Raw genomic sequence first — 19,168 nt, 5'->3', positions numbered from 1 at the left:
AAATAAGGCTAAAATTGCGACAGAAACGATGTCACATATTTTATCACCGTACGCTCAAAAAAGTATCGATGATTATAATGAAAATTTTTGTTCATCACCTGCCTGCATGGAAATAGGTATTGTTAAATTATATAAAATGTAAAATTAATCTTCCAATCAACTTGATAGATGATTAATTGTTTTTTTTCACTTGAAAACGCAGCTAGAAGCATAAAAACAAAGATGAATGATAGTGCTGATTATTGTGATGATTTTTATAATTATGTTTGTGGAGGCTTTGTTAATTCAACGTTGATACCTGATGACAAGAACAGCGTTAATATATTTATTACGCTGAATGACAAAGTCACGAAACAGCTAAACACAATTATCTCAAGACCCAGTCAACCAGATGAGCCTGAAATCTTCAAGTTAGCAAAAAGTTTGTACAAAATATGCATGGATACAAATGCAATTGAGGAGCAAGGTGTAAAACCACTCTTTGATTATGTGGAACAACTTGGTGGCTGGCCTGTGCTCAAAAAAGACAATGAATGGGACGAGAGTTTATTTAATTGGAAAGAAAATATTGCTCAGATATTGGAAAATAAATTTTGGGTAACTGGTTTCTTTGGATTTTATCAAACGATTGATATTAAAAATAACACACGAAGAGTCATTGGTTTGAGTGATTATAATGCAGGACTGGCTCGGAAAAATTTAATAAAAGGTCTAGAAGATAAATCTGTTTTAAATTATTTTAATTATATGGTTAACATGTCCGTTGCATTGGGAGCTGAGCAAGAACATGCTGAAGAAGAACTTAAAGAAGCCCTTGAGTTTGAAATAAAATTAACAAATTTAACTAGACCTGATGAAGACTATCGTGATCAAACTTTAGCTTACAATCCAATGACTCTTGGTGATTTAGCAAAAAGATATCCTTACTTTGAATGGAAAAAATATTTCAATTACGAACTTTCACCATCAAATATATCAGTTGACAATGACGAAATAATTATTGTCAGTAATCCTGATTACTTTGATAAATTAGATGAATTGATTGATTCAACACCCAAAAAAACTCAAGCCAATTTATTAATATGGAAAGAAATTCGAAGTTTGTCTGGATTCTTGAATAAAAATATTAGAGAAGTAAACGGAAATTATGCAAAAATTAGAACTGGAATAATAAAAGGTACACCAAGATGGATGAAATGCACTAATACTGTTTCTTCTACTTTTTCAATAGCCACAAATGCATTATATGTTCGTGAATATTTTAAAAAAGAATCAAAAGATAATGTTGCCGTTATGATAAAAAATATACACAATCAATTTATAAAATTGCTAAATAGTACCAGTTGGCTGGATGAAGAAACAAGAATAAATGCCATAAAAAAAGCTGAAAAAATAAATCAATTTGTTGCTTATCCTGATGAGCTTTTAAATAATTCAATAATTAATGATTATCATAAAGCCTTTGAAAATTTTGAAATGATTGGTGATAGCTATTTAGAAAGCTCTTCAAACTTGGATTTTTTTGGAAATAAAATTGGGTGGAGTGAATTAAGAGAAAAAAATGTTCCAAATATGTGGGATAGTTTTGCAACTAGGTCAAGTACGGCCAATGCATTCTACAGTTCATCTGAAAATTCAATAAGTAAGTTTCATAGACTATCTTCTAATTTTTTTTTTTTTTAAATCTAAATTCAATTCCAACTCATTGTTATTCTTAGTGCTACCTGCTGGAATTCTTCAAGGTGAATTTTTTAATAATGAACTTCCAAAATACATGAATTATGGTGCAATTGGAGGAGTTGTTGGACATGAAATAATGCATGCTTTTGATGATCAAGGAAAACAATACGATGCCGATGGAAATGTGTTTGATTGGTGGTCAAATTCAACAAATGAACAGTATAAGAAAAAAGCCCAGTGTATTATTGATCAATATGGAAATTATACTGTTAAAGAAATTAATATGAATGTAATTATATTTTTTTGTATCTATTTATTGCATTTTTATTTGTTTATTAATGTATTTTTTATTTTATAATTTTTTAGATAAATGGAATCAACACACAAGGAGAAAATATTGCAGATAATGGAGGAATAAAAGCTGTCTATTTGGCTTACAACGACTGGTCGAGTAATAATGAATTGGAAAAAAAATTGCCTGGCTTTAATTTTAATTCTAGACAAATGTTTTGGGTAGCTTATGCCAACACATGGTGTTCTAAGAGTCGTCTTGAAAGTCAAAAGCTTAGATTAATATATGATAATCATAGTCCATCAGAATTTCGAGTCAATGGACCACTATCGAATATAGAAGAATTTTCAACAGACTTTGGATGTCCAATCGGCTCCAAAATGAATCCAGAAAAAAAATGCACTATTTGGTAATTTTGTTAATCAACGTAAAATTAATTATCACTTAAATATTTAATAAAACCAAGAATCAATTATTGGAATTAAATATTATAATATCACTTAAATGTTAATAAAAATAATAAATAACTATGTGAATTTTCAATTAATTAATTTAAATATTATATAAATAATTTTTCAAGATTATATTCACTGAAAAATAAAAACAACAATAGAGCGATGTATTTTCCATTTGAATATTCCCACTTTTATATAGCTTAAAAAAATAATGATTAATCATTTGGAGGTGCAAAAGAATTAAACAATGAAAAATGTCGACCACTGTATTCCAAATGGACATCTTCTAAATTCTTTTTTTTTTTTTTTTTTGTCAGATACAATTTCATCATCATCTAAATAATATTTTAATAAGGGCTTTACAATTATTAAAATAATAAGCTTATAATTATAATAATAATTTGAGTGTTTGTTAAAAATTAAATTAAAAAAAATTGATCACTGAATTGTTTTACTATTCAATAATAATAAATTTAAAAAATTGTTGTGAAAATTTTTATCAAGTTGAATTTTATAACTCAACATTAAAACGACTGTATATTTTTTTATTTTTGAGATAATGAAATATTATAATCGTCATGACTAGAACGTTAAAATAAAGTTCGTGATTTATCGAAAATTGTTTTTAGAAAAATTAATTTTATTTTAAAATATTGTTAAAAGCGTGCATATATAAAGCAAAGTAAATTTTAAAAATTCATCAGTTTTTATTTAAGTAAAGAACAAACTCAAGTGACAAAAAAAAATAATGAAAAAAATTATTTTCGTAATAATTTTACTTTTTGAGGCAAGTAAAATATTCAACATATTTTATTTTATAATTATTATTTACATGTGCAATTATATATTATTTTTTTTGATGATAATAATAATCTTATACAGTGTAATTTTGATTTTAATTATTAAATTATATTTTAGCTAAACTCTGTCAAGTATGGAGACTCTGCTGCTGTTAAAAACAAAGGTAAAATTGCGACAGGAATGATGTCACATATTTTATTACCATATGCTCAAAGAAGTATAGATGATTATGATGACAATTTTTGTTCAACACCTGCCTGCATGGAAATAGGTAATAATAAATTAAATAAAATGTAGAATTAATTTTACGATGATAAAATAGACCTGGTAGATGTTTAATTATTATTTTTTTTACTTGAAAACACAGCTAGAAGCATAAAAGCAAAGATGAATGATAGTGCTGATTATTGTGATGATTTTTATAATTATGTTTGTGGAGGCTTTGTTAATTCAACGTTGATACCTGATGACAAGAACAGCGTTAGTATTGCTACTCCATTGGAAGACATAGTTTTAAAGCAACTAAACACAATTATCTCGAGACCCAGTCAACCAGATGAGCCTGAAATCTTCAAGTTAGCAAAAAGTTTGTACAAAATATGCATGGATATAGATGCAATTGAAGAGCAAGGTGTAAAACCACTCTTTGATTATGTGGAACAACTTGGTGGCTGGCCTGTTCTCAAAAAAGACAATGAATGGAACGAGAGTTTATTCAATTGGAAAGAAAATATTGCTCAGATATCGAAAAATAAATTTTGGTTAACTAGTTTTTTTCGATTTTATAAAACAGTTGACATTAAAAATAACACACGAAGAGTCATCGGTTTGAGTGATTATAATGCACGACTGGCTCGAGAGAATTTAGTAAAAGGTCTAGAAGATAAATCTGTTATAAATTATTTTAATTATATGGTTAACATGTCCGTTGCATTGGGAGCTGAGCAAGAACATGCTGAAGAAGAACTTAAAGAAGCTCTCGAGTTTGAAATAAAATTAACAAATTTAACTCGACCAAATGAAGACTATCGTGATAAAAATTTAGCTTACAATCCAATGACTCTTGGTGATTTGGCCAAAAAATATCCTTACTTTGAATGGAAAAAATATTTAAATCATCTACTTTCACCATCAAATATATCAGTTAACGATGACGAAATAATTATTGTCACTAAACCTGGATACTTTGATAAATTAGATAAATTAATAGATTCAACACCCAAAAAAATTCAAGCTAATTTAGTTATATGGAAGGAGATTCGGCGTTTGTCTAGATACTTGAACGAAAATATTCGAAAAGTAAACGTAAATTATGAAAAAATCAAAACTGGAATAATAAAAATTACACCAAGATGGATGAAATGCACTCATACTGTTTCTTCTACTTTTTCAATAGCCACAAATGCATTATATGTTCGTGAATATTTTAAAAAAGAATCCAAAGATAATGTTGCCGTTATGGTAAAAAATATACACAATCAATTTATAAAATTGCTAAATAGTACCAGTTGGCTGGATGAAGAAACAAGAATAAATGCCATAAAAAAAGCTGAAAAAATAAATCAATTTGTTGCTTATCCTGATGAGCTTTTAAATAATTCAATAATTAATGATTATCATAAAGCCTTTGAAAATTTTGAAATGATTGGTGATAGTTATGTAGAAAGCTTCTTGAACTTGGGTTTTTTTGTAAATAAAATTGGGTGGAGTGAATTCAGAGAAAAATATGTTCCAAATATGTGGGATAGTTTTGCAGCTATGTCAAGTATGGTAAATGCATTTTACAGTCCACCTGAAAATTCAATAAGTAAGTTTTATAAATTATCTTTAAATTTTTTTATTTCCCAAAATTTAAATTTAAATTTAATTTTAATTTATTCTCAGTGCTTCCTGCTGGCATTCTTCAAGGTGAATTTTTTAATAATGAACTTCCAAAGTACATGAATTATGGTGCAATTGGAGGAGTTGTTGGACATGAAATAATGCATGCTTTTGATGATCAAGGAAAACAATTCGATGCTTATGGAAATGTGTTGAATTGGTGGTCAAATTCAACAAATGAACAGTATAAGAAAAAAGCTCAATGTATTATTGATCAATATGGAAATTATACTATCAAAGAAATTAATTTAAATGTAATTGTATTTTTTAATATCTGTTTATTGCTTTTTTATTTGTTTGCTAATGATTTTTTCTTTGATAATTTTTTAGATAAATGGAATCAACACACAAGGAGAAAATATTGCAGATAATGGAGGAATAAAAGCTGCTTATTTGGCTTACAATGCTTGGTCAAATAATAATGAATTGGAAAAAAAACTTCCTGGGTTTGATTTCAATCATAGACAAATGTTTTGGATATCTTATGCAAATACATGGTGTGCTAAAACTCGTCGTGAAACTCAAAAGCTTAAATTAACAACTGACACTCATAGTCCATCAGAATTTCGAGTCAATGGACCTCTATCAAATACAGAAGAATTTTCAACAGACTTTGGATGTCCCATAGGCTCTAAAATGAATCCAGAAAAAAAATGCACTATTTGGTAGTTGTGTAAACCAACATAAATCTAATTATCAGTTAAATATTAATAGAACCAAGAATCAATTACTGGAATGAAATATTATAATACCACTTAAATGTTAATAAAAATAATTATCAAATATTTGCACTTTTAATTAATTAAATTAAATATTAAATAAATAATTTACTGAAAAATAAAAACAACAAATCCATTGAACGATATATTTTTAATTTCAATTCAAATATTCCCGCTTCAATTTTAGAATACAACAGCAGCGCTCACACTGTCGTCGCCATTTTTCATTTATTTATTTTTTTCATCCAATTTTGCTCATCTAGATGTTTACAAGGTCGTGGTTGAAACATCAAGAGAGAAAAACCATCTAGCCTCTTCAAGACAGCTCTAATTTTTCATATAATAAAAAAAGATTAAAAAAAAGTTATTCAACAATCACGATGGCTAGTGGAATTGACTGGGGTAACTGGGGCAGATATCCAAAGGAATATAATCCTTCAGTTCATGGATCCTTTGATCCAGCAAGATACTATGGAAAAGGTAACCTATTGACAACTAAAAATTCAACACAAAAATTCTAATTGATTTATTTTTCATGTTAAAAACACAGCTGACACTGCTTTTGGTGATGTCAAAATTGGTGAACTTGGTGCATGGGTATCACGTCGTGAAAAAGGACCAGTAAAGCTTGCTCAAATGATTGGCAGAGGTAAATTTATTTACAAACATAATTTATTGTTAAATCACCAGTGTTTTCAAGTAGCCATTTTGCCAAAATTTGTTGCATAACAACACCGTCAAATATCAATCACAAACAACAATAATTTTAATTGATCAATTAATAATTACAATTATTTATTATTGTCATTTCATTTATTTATTTATTTTTTATAGCTTACTGGCGTTGGCAACACAAATACGTTCTTCCAAAGAAAGCTGGAGTTGCTCCATTTTTCCAGGTCACCTGTTTGGCAATGGCCTTCTTCTACGCCATCAACTACCCCAAACTAAGTAAATCATTTTTCAATCAATTAATTTTACATTATTTAACAACAATAATCTAATCATCATTATTATTTTTTTATTTTAGAACATCATGGACACATGAAGTACCATTAAATCTGAATATATAACCTAATTCATCAACAACAAAAAAAAGGAATAAATAATTTAAAAAACAAAAAAAACATCTGTAGAAATAATCTGGCGTTTTTTTGGAGATGATAAAAAAAAAAACTCCTGTTATCTAAATAAACAAATAAATAAAACCGTCGTAATAAATCAATACTTAATGGTTTAATTTTTATTTTACAAAATTTACTTGATAAATCATTACCAAAGGCAAATAAAATTTATCAAAATTTATCCACACAATTTCATGTTTACTATAATTGTTTTTCCATATATTTTTTTTAAAATAAATATTGAAATAGTTAACTGTAAATCAGCCCTTATCCTCATATAAATTGTTAATAATATTTTTTTTTTTTATGTATTTTTATTTATTGTAGTTGGCCTTGTGCGTACAATGTCATTGCGCAACAAATGGGCACGAAGTTGTTGATGATTGGTGTATAAAACCTCCACACCTCGTTAAAATCTACCAATCAGCTGAATAACGGGGGACAAAAATCAGCTTCACCACCAATATGGCTGTCAGTATAAATTTGATGCTTGTAACATGCCTTTCTCTCCGAAATATTGGCAAAAACATACGTATTATTGTGTTATTTTATTATTAAATTATGTGATTAATTATTGTTTAATTAAGTGGGAAACAGCTATGAGGGTTGGTTAAATTAGCCAAAAAAAAATTTAAAATAAATCAAACAATCAACAACAACAATACTGCACAGGTGGGTTTCCATTATATATATTAAAAAATAATAATATAAATATTATCTGTTGTCATTTTTCAACTCCCTCTTTCTCAAATGACTGCATTCTTTTCCCTTGACCCAGACAACCAAGCCCAAACATATCCCAGCATTATTCATTGTCCAAATTAATTTTATTATTTATCAATCAATCATCAATAATATCAGCTATTTTATTTTATTATTTTTTTACTTTTTCGTACTCAATAAATTATCTATTTCTTCATATTAAAAATATGCAATTGTATGAAGTATGCATTTTTAAAAAACCAGTTTTTACAATTCGATATATCCCCTCTCTTTGTAATCTTAATAAAAAAAAAAAAAAAATCGTCATCATTAAAGTTTATCACTGTTTTTTATAATTTATTACTTTAAACTATTTATTTTATTCCATTAATAGTTTTTTTTTTTATTTTCAGATTTAAAAAAAAAAAAAGATAAAAGCTTAAATATTAAATTATTAAAATGGCTTCGAGGTAATTGTATTTTTAAAAAATATCCTATAAAAAGTTGATAAATTTTTGTGTTAATTTGTGTTATTTAATTATTAGATTGGATCGTTTATTTATTCTTTTGGAAACTGGTACAAATCCAGTTACAAAACGTGCTGCTGCTCAACAATTGGGTGAAGCACAACGTTTACATCCTCATGAACTTCATCATTTACTTGGTCGTGTGTCTGTATTACTTAAATCACCACAATGGGATACTCGAGTATCAGCAGCACATGCTGTTAAAGCAATATTATCACAAGTACCAGTATGGAATCCAGAGCCAATTGATGAAAATATAAATGACGATGATACGTTAAATGACAATAAAAAAAATTATTTAACATTAGAAAATTTTGATATGAGTAAAATATTATCAAAATCAAATCATTTAACTGGATCTGAAGGAACAGAATATGATCTTGTTATTGCTGATGGTGATATTAATACAATGAATAGTAATAGTGAAAAAATATTGGCAACAAAATTAGGTATTGATCCAAAATTAATGGATACATCAGAGCTATTTACTGTTGATGATTTAACATTACCAGTACAACAACAAACATCAACAACAAATCGTGTACCAATTAATGAAACATTGGAACAATCAGAAAGTGGTTTATCTCGACGTGAAATGAATCGTGCAAGACGTAAAGCACGTCAATCATTATCAAAACAAAAATCACGTGAACCAGATGATCAACAACAACAACAACAACAACAACAAGTTGATCAAACGATGAACAATGATATGCCAAATAAAAAAATTAAACTTGACGACAATGATGATTGTGATAAAATTGGTAATATTGAATCATCATCCTTACCAGCACCAGTATCTGATAGTAAAAATATTGAATTAAATATATCAAATGGTGCTGTGCCAGATGGTACTGGTTCTTGGCCCGAGACAACAACAGTATGGCCACTTGAAACATTTAGCGAAAGTCTTTGTCAAGATTTATTTAGTCAAAAATGGGAAGTACGTCATGGTGCAGCAACAGCATTACGTGAATTAGTTAATATACATGGTAAAGGTGCTGGTAAAAAAAAAAATCAAACTAAAAAACAAATGGATGATAATCATCGTAAATGGATTGTTGATGCATCATTAAGATTATTATGTGTACTTGGTCTTGATAGATTTGGTGATTTTGTATCTGATCAAGTTGTTGCACCAGTACGTGAAACATGTGCACAGGCACTTGGTTCACTTGTATTATTAATGCCATCAGATGAGGGTGAAGGTGTATTGGGTATTTTAAAAGTTATGTTAACTTTATTAGAACATAATGATTGGGAAGCACGTCATGGTTCATTATTAGCATTAAAATATTTACTTGCTGTTAGAGATGATTTATTAAATATATTATTACCACAAGCATTTGAAGCAGCAATGAAAGGTCTTGCTGATTCAGTTGATGATGTTGGTGCTGCTGCAGCAAGTGCATTAATACCAGTTGCTTCACATTTACCAAAATTATTAAAACCACAACAATTACAATTAATTGTAACAAGATTATGGGAATTATTAAAAGAACAAGATGATTTAGCTGCTGCATGTAATAGTTTTATGGGTTTATTAGCATCAATATTATCATTATCAGAATCAAGAAAATGTTTACCACCACAACCATTATCACAAGTATTACCACGTTTATGGCCATTTTTAGGACATTCAAGTTCGTCTGTACGTAAAGCAACATTACAAACACTTGAAACATTAACTGGTGAAGATAGTGATAGTGAAATATTAAATCCAAAAGAACGTTGGGGTGATGATGGTAGTATTGTATTACAAGAAGCCCTACGTCATGTATTTCAACGTGTATTAATTGAACATGTTGATAAAATACAAGCTATTGCTGAAAAAGTATGGGAAAATCTTGTAACACGTAGTGATCTTGAATTATTACTTCATGCAGCATGTCCACTTGTAAGTACATGGCTTTGTTTAGCAATGCAACCAGATCATGCACCATTTAATCCAGCTCAATTGTATAATATTAGTAATACAAGTACAGCAGCAACAACAACAGCATCAACAACAACAACAACAAATAGTCCATTAAAAGCAACAGCTGTTAAAACAACAAATGGACAAACTGATGGACAATCTGATTCTGGTAGTTCATCAGTATCATTAAGTGGTAAATCAACATCTGAACTTAAAGTATACATTGGTGGTATTGAAACAGTACCACAAAATATACGTTTATCAAATACAATAAGAGCAAGAATAATGGCTGGTAGAATGTTGGGTTTATTATCACGTTATGTTGTTAAACCAGCACCAGGTGTTATTTATACAGCAGATATACCATCACCTGGTTTATGTTATGCACGTGTATTACTAGCACATCTTGCATCACGTTCATCTCTACAAAGAACAGTTGTTGGTATAACAATTGCACACTGGGCATATCTTGATCATCCAAATCCACCACAAATACCTGATATATTACGTGATAAATTATTAACATGTTTAAATGAATGTGTTTATTATGATGAAATTGCAAATACATATACACGTTTATTACATGAAAGTAAAGATTACATTGCAACATTAAAACATTATAAATTAGCATTACCAATTGATACTGATAAAACAAATGGTATATTGACATTAGAACAAATATCAAATTTATCAAGTTTAACAATAACAAATATGCAATCATATCAAGTATCAATGTCACCAACAACATCAAAACAAACAATAGTACTTGGACCAAATAAATTAAAACCAAAATTATTACAATCATTAGAAGAACGTAGAAAAGCACTTGAAATTGGTGCAAATACAACATCACAACAACAACAAACATTAAATATAATGTCAATGGCTGCATTAGCTGGTGCAGCAACAATGTTACACTGTTTACCAGAACCACCAAGACCACTTAATCCTCTAGTTAAACCACTTATGGAAGCAATTAAACGTGAAGATGATGAAAATTTACAAAAATTAGCATCATTACATTTATCACATTTAATTAATTTATGTACTGATAGAATACCATCACCAAATAATAAAATAATAACAAATTTATGTACATTTTTATGTTCTGATATTGAATTTACACCACGTGTTTGTGATAATGATATTGATCCATTTGATGGTATATTAACATTAACAAGTCGTCAAAGAAATGCTGAAAGAACAGCATATCGTGGTACTGGTATTAATGGTAACAGCAGTGGACGTGGTCCTGGTAGACCACCAGCAACTGAAATACCACTTGAAGAATTATTAGCATATGAAGAACCAGAAGCTAAAGCATCAAGAACACGTAGACGTGGTGCAACATATGCATTAAAATTAATAACAAAGCTAATTGGTGCAAATATACCAAATAAATTACCATCATTATGGAATATTATTATTAAAAATAATTATGATGATGATAATGATAATGATAATATTGAAAAAATTAATAATTTAATATTTGGCTTACAAGTATTTGAAATAATATCAACAAGTTTAGATGAAACTTTATTATTACCTCTACTTGATTGTTTACCAAATTTATGTAAATTATTATCACATAAATATAAAGCTGTTAGACACATGGCATCAAGATGTATATCAACATTAGCTGTATTAAATACAAATGTCACAATGGATTATGTTGTCAAGCTTATATCACCATATTTAGAAACAAATATTAATGATAAAATTATCAATAATAATAATAGTAATAGTAATAATAATAATTTAAATATTAATTCACCAAATTTACATGATGTATGTCGTCAAGGTGCTGCTGAAGCATTGACATGTATTGTTGAATCACTTGGTGTTAATGTTGTACCATATGCTGTATTATTTATGGTACCATTGTTAGGTAGAATGTCTGATCAAAATAAATCAGTTAGACTTGCATGTAATGCAACATTTGCAACATTGGTACAGTTATTACCATTGGATCCTGGTTCATTAAATGATCCACCAAATCTTGTTAAAGAAAAAACACAAGAAAGAAAATTTTTAGAACAATTATTAAATCCAAAAAGTATACCAGATACAAAATTAACAATAAATGTTGATGCTGAGTTACGTTCATATCAACAACAAGGTTTAAATTGGTTAGATTTTTTAAATCGTTATAGATTACATGGTATATTATGTGATGATATGGGTCTTGGTAAAACATTACAAACATTATGTATTATTGGACTTGATCATAATAGAAATATTAATTCACCACCAAGTATTGTGCTATGTCCACCAACATTAACTGGTCATTGGGTATATGAGGCTGAAAAATTTATGAAAAAAAATGATTTATCTGTTATACAATATGTTGGTATACCACCGGAGCGTGAAAAATTACGTTTACGTTTAAAAAATTATAAATTAGTTGTTGCTAGTTATGATATTGTTAGAAAAGATATTGAATTTTTTGAATCAATACAATGGAATTATTGTGTACTTGATGAAGGACATATTATTAAAAATGGTAAAACAAAATCAGCAAAAGCTGTTAAAAGATTACGTTCATATCATCGGTTAATATTATCTGGTACACCAGTACAAAATGATGTACTAGAATTATGGTCATTATTTGATTTTTTAATGCCTGGATTTTTAGGTAGTGAAAAACAATTTGCTGCTAAATATTCACGTCCAATAATTGCATGTAGAGAACCAAAAGCTGGTAAAAAAGAACAAGAAGCTGGTGCACTTGCTATGGAATCATTACATCGTCAAGTATTACCATTTTTATTACGTAGAAATAAAGAAGATGTTATTAAAGATTTACCACCAAAAATAACACAAGATTATTATTGTGATTTATCACCATTACAAAAAATATTATATGAAGATTTTCGTGTACGTCATTCATCAACATTAATAACAGCAGATTCAACAGCATCCACATCATCAATAGCAACAGAAACAGCATCAACATCAACAAATGATTCACAAAAAGGACATGTATTTGAAGCACTAAGATATTTAAGAAATGTTTGTAATCATCCAAAGCTAGTACTGGGAATAAAACATCCATTATATAATATTATAAATGAACAATTATCATCACAACAAACAACACTTGGTGACATTGAACATGGTGCTAAGCTACCAGCTTTAAAACAGTTATTACTTGATTGTGGTATTGGTTTAAAAAATGATAAAACATTAAATGAAGGACAACAAAGTGAACAACAATTAGTTAGTCAACATCGTGCATTAATATTTTGTCAATTAAAAACAATGCTTGATATTGTTGAAAAAGATTTATTAGCTGTACATTTACCATCTGTAACGTATTTACGTCTTGATGGTTCAATACCAGCACAATCACGTCATTCAGTTGTTACTAGATTTAATTCTGATCCATCAATTGATGTGCTATTATTAACAACACAAGTTGGTGGTTTAGGATTAAATTTAACTGGTGCTGATACTGTTATATTTGTTGAACATGATTGGAATCCAATGAAAGATTTACAAGCCATGGATAGAGCACATAGAATTGGACAAAAAAAAGTTGTTAATGTTTATCGGCTTATAACAAGATCAACTGTTGAAGAAAAAATTATGGGTTTACAAAAATTCAAATTACGTACAGCTAAAACAATTATTTCAAATGATAATGCATCATTGGAAACAATGGGAACTCATCAGGTAATTTTTTTTTTTAATTTACTTTCAATTGTTTTATTATTACTTGCTTTTATTTAGAAAAAAAAAATGTCAATTATTATTAACTGCTATTAAATATTAAATTGCTAATTTTAAAAATAATTATTTTAACAATTTAACGGTCAATAATTACCATTAAACAAAATAATTATTTTTAGAAACTTTAATGAAAGTTTAGAAATGTTTTTTATTTAATAAATGTTTTTTTTTTTGTTTTGATATTTTTTAGTTGCTTGATCTATTTTCTCTTGACAATGGAAAAGATAAAAAAACAGATGAATCTACGAGCCAACAATCATCATCAGATTCAATGCTTGGTTTAAGCAAAACTGTGATGGATATTCTTCCAGAACTTTGGGAACAACAACAGTATGATGATGAATTTGACATAAACTCATTTTTAACAAATCTCAAAGGTACTAATTCATAAATTGGTATCTAAATCTAGATATATAAAAATTACCAAGTAAGAAATTATTATTTTTAATGACAAATAATAATTTTTACAGCTGACTGAATTAATTTACAGCTGCCAATATTTAAAAAAAAAAAATAATAAATAATAAAATTTATAAAACAATTAGTAATAATAAATATAAAAACAATCTTTTTTCTTTTTTCTAAAATTTTCTTTTTATTTATAAAATGTCAATTAATATAAATTGAAAAAATTAAAACAAAAAAAAATTAAATGAATAATATAAATTTTATATACTTCATTTTTGTCAAAAATTAAAATTATAAATATCTGGTTATCATTGGTAACTGTCACCATTTTTTGTAAAATTAATAATAAAAACATAAAAGTACAAATAATGTTTGCCAATTTGTTAATGTTAAAATAAAGCTTTTTATAATTTAGATTTATATTGTGGATCAATATTACCAGCAGCAAATACATTATGTGGATCAAGATGTTTTTTAGTTGCTCTGTATAATGATAGACCAGCATTACCAACAGATTCAGTATAATATTTAGCTCTCATTTTACCAACACCATGATGATGTGATATTGATCCACCACTAGCAATAATTTCTGATCTAGCATTTTCTTCAATATGTTCATAAATATCAACTGGTTTATTTAAATTACTATAATTAAATGCAAGATAAAAATAAATACAACAACCAGCATCATATGTTTGTGTAACACGACATGATATTAAATAATGTTTAATACCATATAATTGACAATCATTTTTAACTCTTGATTTAACATTACGACATAATGTTTTAGCTCTATTCCATGGTACAGATGTTTCAAATGATTCAGATAATACATTATACTCAAGACCAAGATCACGTATATATGCAATAACAAATGTCAATATATATCCTCGTTCACCATTTGTTTCACCAGCAGCCATACCACCATATTCATTTGCAATTTCATATATTTTTTTTTCCTGTGCTGCAACTTGTTTTGAATCATGTCCTTCAAATAATAATGTTGCAACACATATTGTATCCCAATTGAAACATTTAATTTTAGTAACATATGTATGTTTTATTAATTGATATAATTTATCACCCCAGCCATTCATTGGTCTTAATGATTGACCAAATTTAAATTGTTCATTATCCATTAAACGTATACTTGATGGTTGACAACGTTGTTTAGCAACTTCACGCATTGCATCAACACCATTTGTAAAATTTGGAAATACAATACTTCCGTATTTTATTATTTTTGGTAATGGACGTATTTTTAATACAACTTCAGTAACAACACCAAGTGTGCCCTCACTACCAAGTATAATATGATCAAAATCTGGACCACTTGATATACGTGGTACTTGTGCACAACGTGTTAATGTCAATGATTTATCATTATCATCTACATTACCAGTAACCATTTTAACACGTACAACTAAATCTTCAATATTACCATATGTATTTTTTTTCATTCCACTTGCACGTGTTGCTACCCAACCACCCAAACTACAAAAAATATTATTATTAATTTAATTAAATTGATAATTAATTGATTGATTGATTTTTTACCTTGAAAATTCATAGGAATCTGGCTCATGTCCTGATGTTAAGCCTTGTTTTCTCAATTCACGTTCTAAATCTTGTCCAATAATACCAGATTCACAACATGCAACTAAATTATCACGATCAATCCATAATATTCTATTCATTTGTGATGTATCAAGTGATAATATTGTTCTTGTTTCACTTGGTGGACATGATGCAGCTCCACTTACACTTGTACCACCACCAAATGGTATACAAGCAACATTATATTTAACACAAAGTTTTATAATATTTTCTACATCATCATGACACTCTGCAATAACAAAATATCATATATAAAAATTTTATAAATTAATTTTCCAAGTCAAGACAAATTTAAAAAACAAAATTCAGTCAAATTTGCATTTTAAAAATTTTTTGTATTGACAATTATTCCATGAAAAATATTGCAATAACCTTGGGAAAATTATTATTTTTAAAATTCCGACTTTTGGATTATGTACCTACTAAAATTCATTCATTCAAAATAAATATACATTGAGTAAATATGAAATATTTATGAGATACAAGTGATGAAAGGAAAAATAAAAAAATAAATTTCCAAGAAAAAAAAAAAACAAATTCTTACGTAAAATGCAATCGAAAAGAAAAAGATAAAAAAAAATTGCATTTAATAGTAAAACGATGTATGTAAAGTAATATCGAAAAACATAAAAAACCTTGTAATAGTGTCAAATAGCCACGTTGACTTTTGACGTTAGTACATTTTTTTTTTTATGATTAATTAAGTCGTTATCTTATCTCAAGTACAACACGCAAACTTGTGTCGTGGTAACAATTATATCCATAAATAATAATTTCACATAGCATTTGTAGAATAATAATAATAGTAAAAAAAAAAAAAACATACTTGGCCAAATGACTATGTCGGGAATTCTTTCGAAATTTCCTCCTTTGAGGATAAAAATTTCTCTGAGTGTATGACCATGTGCACGATATAGCCGGTCCATTCCGTCAATTGACACTGATAAATTGAGTTTTTTAATTTCATTGTAAAATTCATTTGACAATATTGAGTCAGGAAAATTTGTTGGTAGATCTTGTGGAGGATTATGCTGCAACAAGTCAACGCCCAAAACGTCCTTCGTCCATTCGGTAAAATATGGCAATTCTAAATTACCAATTGGATATCTAAAATAATTAAATTCATCTATTTATTATGCTTTATTTTTATATGATAATTCAAGCTACTTATTATTTAAATAAATACAAAATTATTATAAATACATGAAGACGTAAAAACCACTTGATTAAAAATTTACTTTAAACAAAAATTTAAAAAAAAAAATATTAAAGTGTATTGTCAATAGTTTTTAAAAACTCTTTTAAAATTATTACGTAAATATGTCAACGAAAGTAATGCTTCTTTTTATCTTCACATATTCTTGATAATTATTTTAAAAAAAAATTTTTTTTTATTTCTTATATTTATTATCTTTATACTTCCTTATTTTTTTTTATTCAACTGAATGGATATCTTGAGGCTTTTGTACTCATTTTATTATAGAAAAAAAAATTATTATACAATTGTTTAAAAAAAGGATAATTAAAGAATAATAAAATTTATTTAATGAAAAAAAAATATTATTTTATTTATTATTTAAATATTAACAATAAAATTAAAGAAATTAAAAATTCGAAATATTTTTCTTCAGCAAAAGAAATCGAAATAATTTATTAAATTAATTTTTACTTATTTATTAGATATATTACGAATGATAATAATAATAATAATTTATAATTCAAGTATTAATATTTAATAAAATAAAAGTCATCTTGAATTACCTCGTTCCAGTAAACTCAATCAATGAATTTTCATTGACTCGAAACGCTGAATCCTTGTAACCCCAGCCATTCCACTTCAACAATTCCTGTCTAAGTAAATAAAAATAAATTATTTATCATCAAAATACAATCATAATAACAATCAAGCATAAATTATACATTAAAAAAAAAAAAAAAATTTGTCTATAAAAATAAATCAATAGTTTCCTAACGTCTAATGTCTAGCCCCTATTTTCCATTTTTTTTCTATTTTTTTCATTGCATTTATCGACCCAATTCAGGAAGTGTTACATTTTGTTCTACTGACTCAGCCAAGACTAAGAGGCGTGGCATTATATCCACTAAAAAATTCCCATTATCATAAACTTCTAAAATAGTCTATTAATAAATAATTGATAATAGATTATCAAACATTGTTATAAAAAAACTCACCTGACTTTTGGCACAACACTCTCGACATTTGTCGGGCCAAATAATTTATTATCCACATTTTTATTAGACATATTTGTTGTTAATATTATTTAACACATTAATATTAATTTAAATAAATTAACAATAAATTTTTTTTTACTCCAAATATATTGATAAATAATTTTTTTACACCGGTAAGGTATAACCTCTACCTTGGACAACGTGTGAAACACAAATCCCCTCACTCTCACTTTATTATTTTTTTTTATTTATTTTTTTATTTTTTTGATAACAATAAAGATGTTCACTTTATGAAGGATACACGATGAACGGTGTCGTGTGTACGATATACCTCCAATTTATCAAAAAAAAAAATAAATAAAAACTCTTGATCCCCCCTCTCTTACTCTCTCTGTGTATTTACTGCTAGACTCTACACTCTCCCTTTTTTTTATTTTTTTATTTTTTTTCCTGCTCTTACTCACTTTTACAGACACTTACACCTACACAAATATATTACTATTATTATTACAACACAATGTTACAAAATAATACAAGTGACATATATTTTTTTTAATTAAATAATAATAATTATTATTTATTAAATAGATAAAGAAAATAATATAAATTTTTTTAATTAAATAATTGACTTTTTTCTATAAAAAAAAAAACTTTTTAAAATTACTGTAAATTAATATTATAATTGATAAATTATTAAAGAATCTAAAATGTATTTTTTTTTAATATTGTTTATAAAAAAAAAAATTTTAATAAATAAATAAAGCCAAATTGTTTATTAATTAAATTATTTTTCTGTAAAAAAATTACTAGAAATGCATTTATAAATTGATGAATAATTAAATTTATTTTTATTTTTATTATTAATAATTAATAAATAGTATAAAGATTATTGTTTATAAAAAAAAGTTGTGTAAATAATTTTTTTTTTCGTTGAAATTTCTTATTTTCTCTTGTCCCTTTTTTTTTTTATTATAGAAAATGTAAATAGTTTTTTTTATTTACTTATTTACAGACATACCTCTAATAACCAAGCCTCAAATAATTTACATACACACATATCACATATTCAAAATCAATAGTTGCATAGTTTTATGACAAAATATTTTCTCTATCCATTCA

The 19,168-nt window shown here is 27.0% G+C and overlaps 5 protein-coding genes across 5 annotated transcripts; 4 read left to right on the top strand and 1 right to left on the bottom strand.

Annotated features, from left to right (window-relative positions):
* Positions 1–222: 222 nt before the first annotated feature.
* On the top strand, positions 223–2,394 carry LOC122850699 (neprilysin-2-like). The gene is made up of 3 exons (XM_044149832.1): positions 223–1,642; positions 1,719–1,969; positions 2,047–2,394. The coding sequence occupies exons 1-3, from the start codon at positions 223–225 to the stop codon at positions 2,383–2,385; spliced, it is 2,010 nt and encodes a 669-aa protein (XP_044005767.1). The 3' UTR covers positions 2,386–2,394.
* Positions 2,395–3,408: 1,014 nt separating this feature from the next.
* LOC122850698 (neprilysin-2-like) lies at positions 3,409–5,778 on the top strand. Its single transcript, XM_044149831.1, has 4 exons — positions 3,409–3,499; positions 3,596–5,035; positions 5,113–5,363; positions 5,440–5,778. Exons 1-4 carry the CDS (start codon positions 3,409–3,411, stop codon positions 5,776–5,778), a joined length of 2,121 nt encoding a protein of 706 aa, XP_044005766.1.
* A 303-nt stretch (positions 5,779–6,081) lies between these two features.
* On the top strand, positions 6,082–6,917 carry LOC122850216 (putative ATP synthase subunit f, mitochondrial). The gene is made up of 4 exons (XM_044149298.1): positions 6,082–6,308; positions 6,379–6,477; positions 6,663–6,779; positions 6,859–6,917. The coding sequence occupies exons 1-4, from the start codon at positions 6,209–6,211 to the stop codon at positions 6,885–6,887; spliced, it is 345 nt and encodes a 114-aa protein (XP_044005233.1). The 5' UTR covers positions 6,082–6,208; the 3' UTR covers positions 6,888–6,917.
* A 458-nt stretch (positions 6,918–7,375) lies between these two features.
* Positions 7,376–14,474, top strand: LOC122850076 (TATA-binding protein-associated factor 172). The gene is made up of 4 exons (XM_044149079.1): positions 7,376–7,624; positions 8,068–8,124; positions 8,200–13,774; positions 14,022–14,474. Exons 2-4 carry the CDS (start codon positions 8,114–8,116, stop codon positions 14,220–14,222), a joined length of 5,787 nt encoding a protein of 1,928 aa, XP_044005014.1. The 5' UTR covers positions 7,376–7,624; positions 8,068–8,113; the 3' UTR covers positions 14,223–14,474.
* Positions 14,396–19,049, bottom strand: LOC122850107 (alkyldihydroxyacetonephosphate synthase). The gene is made up of 5 exons (XM_044149129.1): positions 18,050–19,049; positions 17,618–17,707; positions 16,683–16,963; positions 15,797–16,085; positions 14,396–15,733 (listed from the first exon to the last, which is right to left on the bottom strand). The coding sequence occupies exons 1-5, from the start codon at positions 18,118–18,120 to the stop codon at positions 14,644–14,646; spliced, it is 1,821 nt and encodes a 606-aa protein (XP_044005064.1). The 5' UTR covers positions 18,121–19,049; the 3' UTR covers positions 14,396–14,643.
* Between the last annotated feature and the right edge of the window lie 119 nt (positions 19,050–19,168).

Source organism: Aphidius gifuensis, linkage group LG2, assembly GCF_014905175.1.
Source record: "Aphidius gifuensis isolate YNYX2018 linkage group LG2, ASM1490517v1, whole genome shotgun sequence".
Classification (NCBI taxonomy): Eukaryota; Metazoa; Arthropoda; class Insecta; order Hymenoptera; family Braconidae; genus Aphidius; species Aphidius gifuensis.
This window is presented reverse-complemented; position numbering and strand designations above follow the sequence as displayed.

Excerpts from the sequence above, each read along its gene's own strand:
- LOC122850699 (XM_044149832.1), top strand. The coding sequence starts at position 223 with ATGAATGATAGTGCTGATTATTGTGATGATTTTTATAATTATGTTTGT. Across the intron at positions 1,643-1,718 it reads TTCATCTGAAAATTCAATAA|TGCTACCTGCTGGAATTCTT; the intron begins GTAAGTTTCATA and ends TGTTATTCTTAG. Across the intron at positions 1,970-2,046 it reads TTAAAGAAATTAATATGAAT|ATAAATGGAATCAACACACA; the intron begins GTAATTATATTT and ends ATAATTTTTTAG.
- LOC122850698 (XM_044149831.1), top strand. The coding sequence starts at position 3,409 with ATGATGTCACATATTTTATTACCATATGCTCAAAGAAGTATAGATGAT. Across the intron at positions 3,500-3,595 it reads ACCTGCCTGCATGGAAATAG|CTAGAAGCATAAAAGCAAAG; the intron begins GTAATAATAAAT and ends TTGAAAACACAG. Across the intron at positions 5,364-5,439 it reads TCAAAGAAATTAATTTAAAT|ATAAATGGAATCAACACACA; the intron begins GTAATTGTATTT and ends ATAATTTTTTAG.
- LOC122850216 (XM_044149298.1), top strand. The coding sequence starts at position 6,209 with ATGGCTAGTGGAATTGACTGGGGTAACTGGGGCAGATATCCAAAGGAA. Across the intron at positions 6,309-6,378 it reads AGCAAGATACTATGGAAAAG|CTGACACTGCTTTTGGTGAT; the intron begins GTAACCTATTGA and ends TTAAAAACACAG. Across the intron at positions 6,780-6,858 it reads CATCAACTACCCCAAACTAA|AACATCATGGACACATGAAG; the intron begins GTAAATCATTTT and ends TTTTTATTTTAG.
- LOC122850076 (XM_044149079.1), top strand. Across the intron at positions 13,775-14,021 it reads AAACAATGGGAACTCATCAG|TTGCTTGATCTATTTTCTCT; the intron begins GTAATTTTTTTT and ends GATATTTTTTAG.
- LOC122850107 (XM_044149129.1), bottom strand. The coding sequence starts at position 18,120 with ATGTCTAATAAAAATGTGGATAATAAATTATTTGGCCCGACAAATGTC. Across the intron at positions 17,708-18,049 it reads AGTGTTGTGCCAAAAGTCAG|ACAGGAATTGTTGAAGTGGA; the intron begins GTGAGTTTTTTT and ends TTATTTACTTAG. Across the intron at positions 16,086-16,682 it reads CGACATAGTCATTTGGCCAA|AGTGTCATGATGATGTAGAA; the intron begins GTATGTTTTTTT and ends TTGTTATTGCAG.